Source organism: Mizuhopecten yessoensis, unplaced genomic scaffold (genome assembly GCF_002113885.1).
Source record: "Mizuhopecten yessoensis strain PY_sf001 unplaced genomic scaffold, ASM211388v2 scaffold9651, whole genome shotgun sequence".
In the NCBI taxonomy this organism is placed as follows: Eukaryota; Metazoa; Mollusca; class Bivalvia; order Pectinida; family Pectinidae; genus Mizuhopecten; species Mizuhopecten yessoensis.
This window is the reverse complement of record NW_018408154.1, coordinates 101377-103283: the sequence shown is the minus strand read 5'-3', so window position 1 is coordinate 103283 and position 1907 is coordinate 101377. Positions and strand designations below refer to the sequence as shown.

General features: G+C 35.2%; 1 protein-coding gene across 1 annotated transcript in view; it reads right to left on the bottom strand.

The window, feature by feature from the left end:
* Window positions 1-1907, bottom strand: part of LOC110458582 (tRNA (uracil-5-)-methyltransferase homolog A-like) — a 28300-nt gene that overhangs the window by 13515 nt on the left and 12878 nt on the right. The window contains exons 9-11 of the mRNA XM_021510350.1: window positions 1293-1341; window positions 764-827; window positions 172-278 (exon numbers count right to left, since the gene is read on the bottom strand). Coding sequence (XP_021366025.1) covers window positions 172-278; window positions 764-827; window positions 1293-1341 — 220 coding nt within the window. The remainder of the gene's footprint in view (window positions 1-171; window positions 279-763; window positions 828-1292; window positions 1342-1907) is intronic.

Here is a 1907-nt window from a genome sequence, read left to right as displayed (position 1 = left end):
ACGGACGACGGACGACGGACGACGGACGACGGACGACGACGGACGAAAACGGATAGCAATAGGTCACTTGAGCTAAAGCTCAGGTGACCTAAAAAATACTGCTTTGTTATCTTAGAATCTTGACAAATAATACAGATTGCAAAGTAACATGGTCTTTAATAATCCATTTACCTTGACAAACTTCTTCATTGAATCTGGCAATATGACTTGGTCCTGTGGTTCTCCGACACTTTTGCTGCCCTGTTTATACAGTCCATACCGAAACCCTACTGTATTGTCTGCAATTCAATACACACATGTTCTCATTCACCTACAGGTATACATGTCTTGAGATATAGTGAACGCTTTGCATTTTTCATGAGGAAAGTCAACAGTGCATTGTGGACTCGAACATCTTGGTCCTATTTTTATGTGTAATGTTAACATACCAGATAATCAGATACCATTATATTTTGAAATAAATTCAACAGAAATTCATGAATGGTTTCTGATGAAGTTCATCGTTTCACTAGAAAAAGTACAATAGAAATAACAACCTTATAATTAATTTGTTCACGCAAAAATTGCTATTTCACCATCTGGTAATAAACAATCAAAAAATCTACAAATAATAACATTTTATTTGTTGTTTTAATTGTAAATTTAAGGTTTGAAATACATTTCTTTAACATTTCTGATGGTATGCAACGCAGTTCTATTAAAACATCTGTGTTTATCATGAGGGAGACTCACTATGTATACACAGAGTATGCCTGGTACAGACCTTGTCCGTTGATGTCTTTCCCCACAGTAAATTCACACTTGTTTCTATAGTCTTCTAACACAGGCTAAAAAAGCGGGAAAAAAAATGGCATCAGATTGTTTATCTCAAAGGCAAGACCACTTCTAGTACCTTATATGTGTGTAAGATTTGCTTAGTAAAACTTAGCAAGGAACCATACAGTCTTAACTGATGAATGTACAGAGTTTAATACAAGAACAACGTGTTTACATCAGGATTTTTATCCAAATTATTCATATAATTTATTAACATACAAGGAATCATTGCATTTTACTGATAAAATAGATATTGACATCTGCAGTTTAATCAGAACTTCAAACTAATTTAATAATGAATCAAGGCTTTATATACGTGACTAACACTTTCAAAGAACACTCCCACACTTTTGTTAGTGTTATTCCATGTAAACGTAAACAGGTAGTTATAAAATCAAGTGACTCTGCCAAAAAGTTGTCACTGGGTAATTACATTTTTTTTTTTAAAGTTCAGTTATCTACTAAGTAATACATACTGAAGGTTTAATGGGGAGCATCTCACAGCATTTACCGTCATATTTTGACCTGGAAGAAACATTCAAATACATATTAATGATACACCATTATCTAAGAAGAGTTGCCAGAAAAACAGCATAGCTCATTTATTTGAAAGATATTCGAAAATAGTTCAATCTAAACCAATCAGTTTTTCTTTTTCTGTTTGGCCAGCACTGCTTCAATGTAGTCGAAACCTTCATGTCAAATATTAGCATCTTTGTAGAAAATAGTGACGGTTAGAGAAAGGAATGTCAACACTTACAGAAAAGCTGAGGACATGGAGATTTTGGCAAAAATAATTGAGGCCAATTAAAACAACAAAAAACAGCCTAACTGATGCTCTTCAAAATGGTCACAGAGACCTGAATAAAGTGTGTGACACACCGCCTTGCTATCCTACATATAAGTGTGTGACACACCGCCTTGCTATCCTACATATAAGTGTGTGACACACCGCCTTGCTATCCTACATATAAGTGTGTGACACACCGCCTTGCTATCCTACATATAAGTGTGTGACACACCGCCTTGCTATCCTACATATAAGTGTGTGACACACCGCCTTGCTATCCTACATATAAGTGTGTGACACA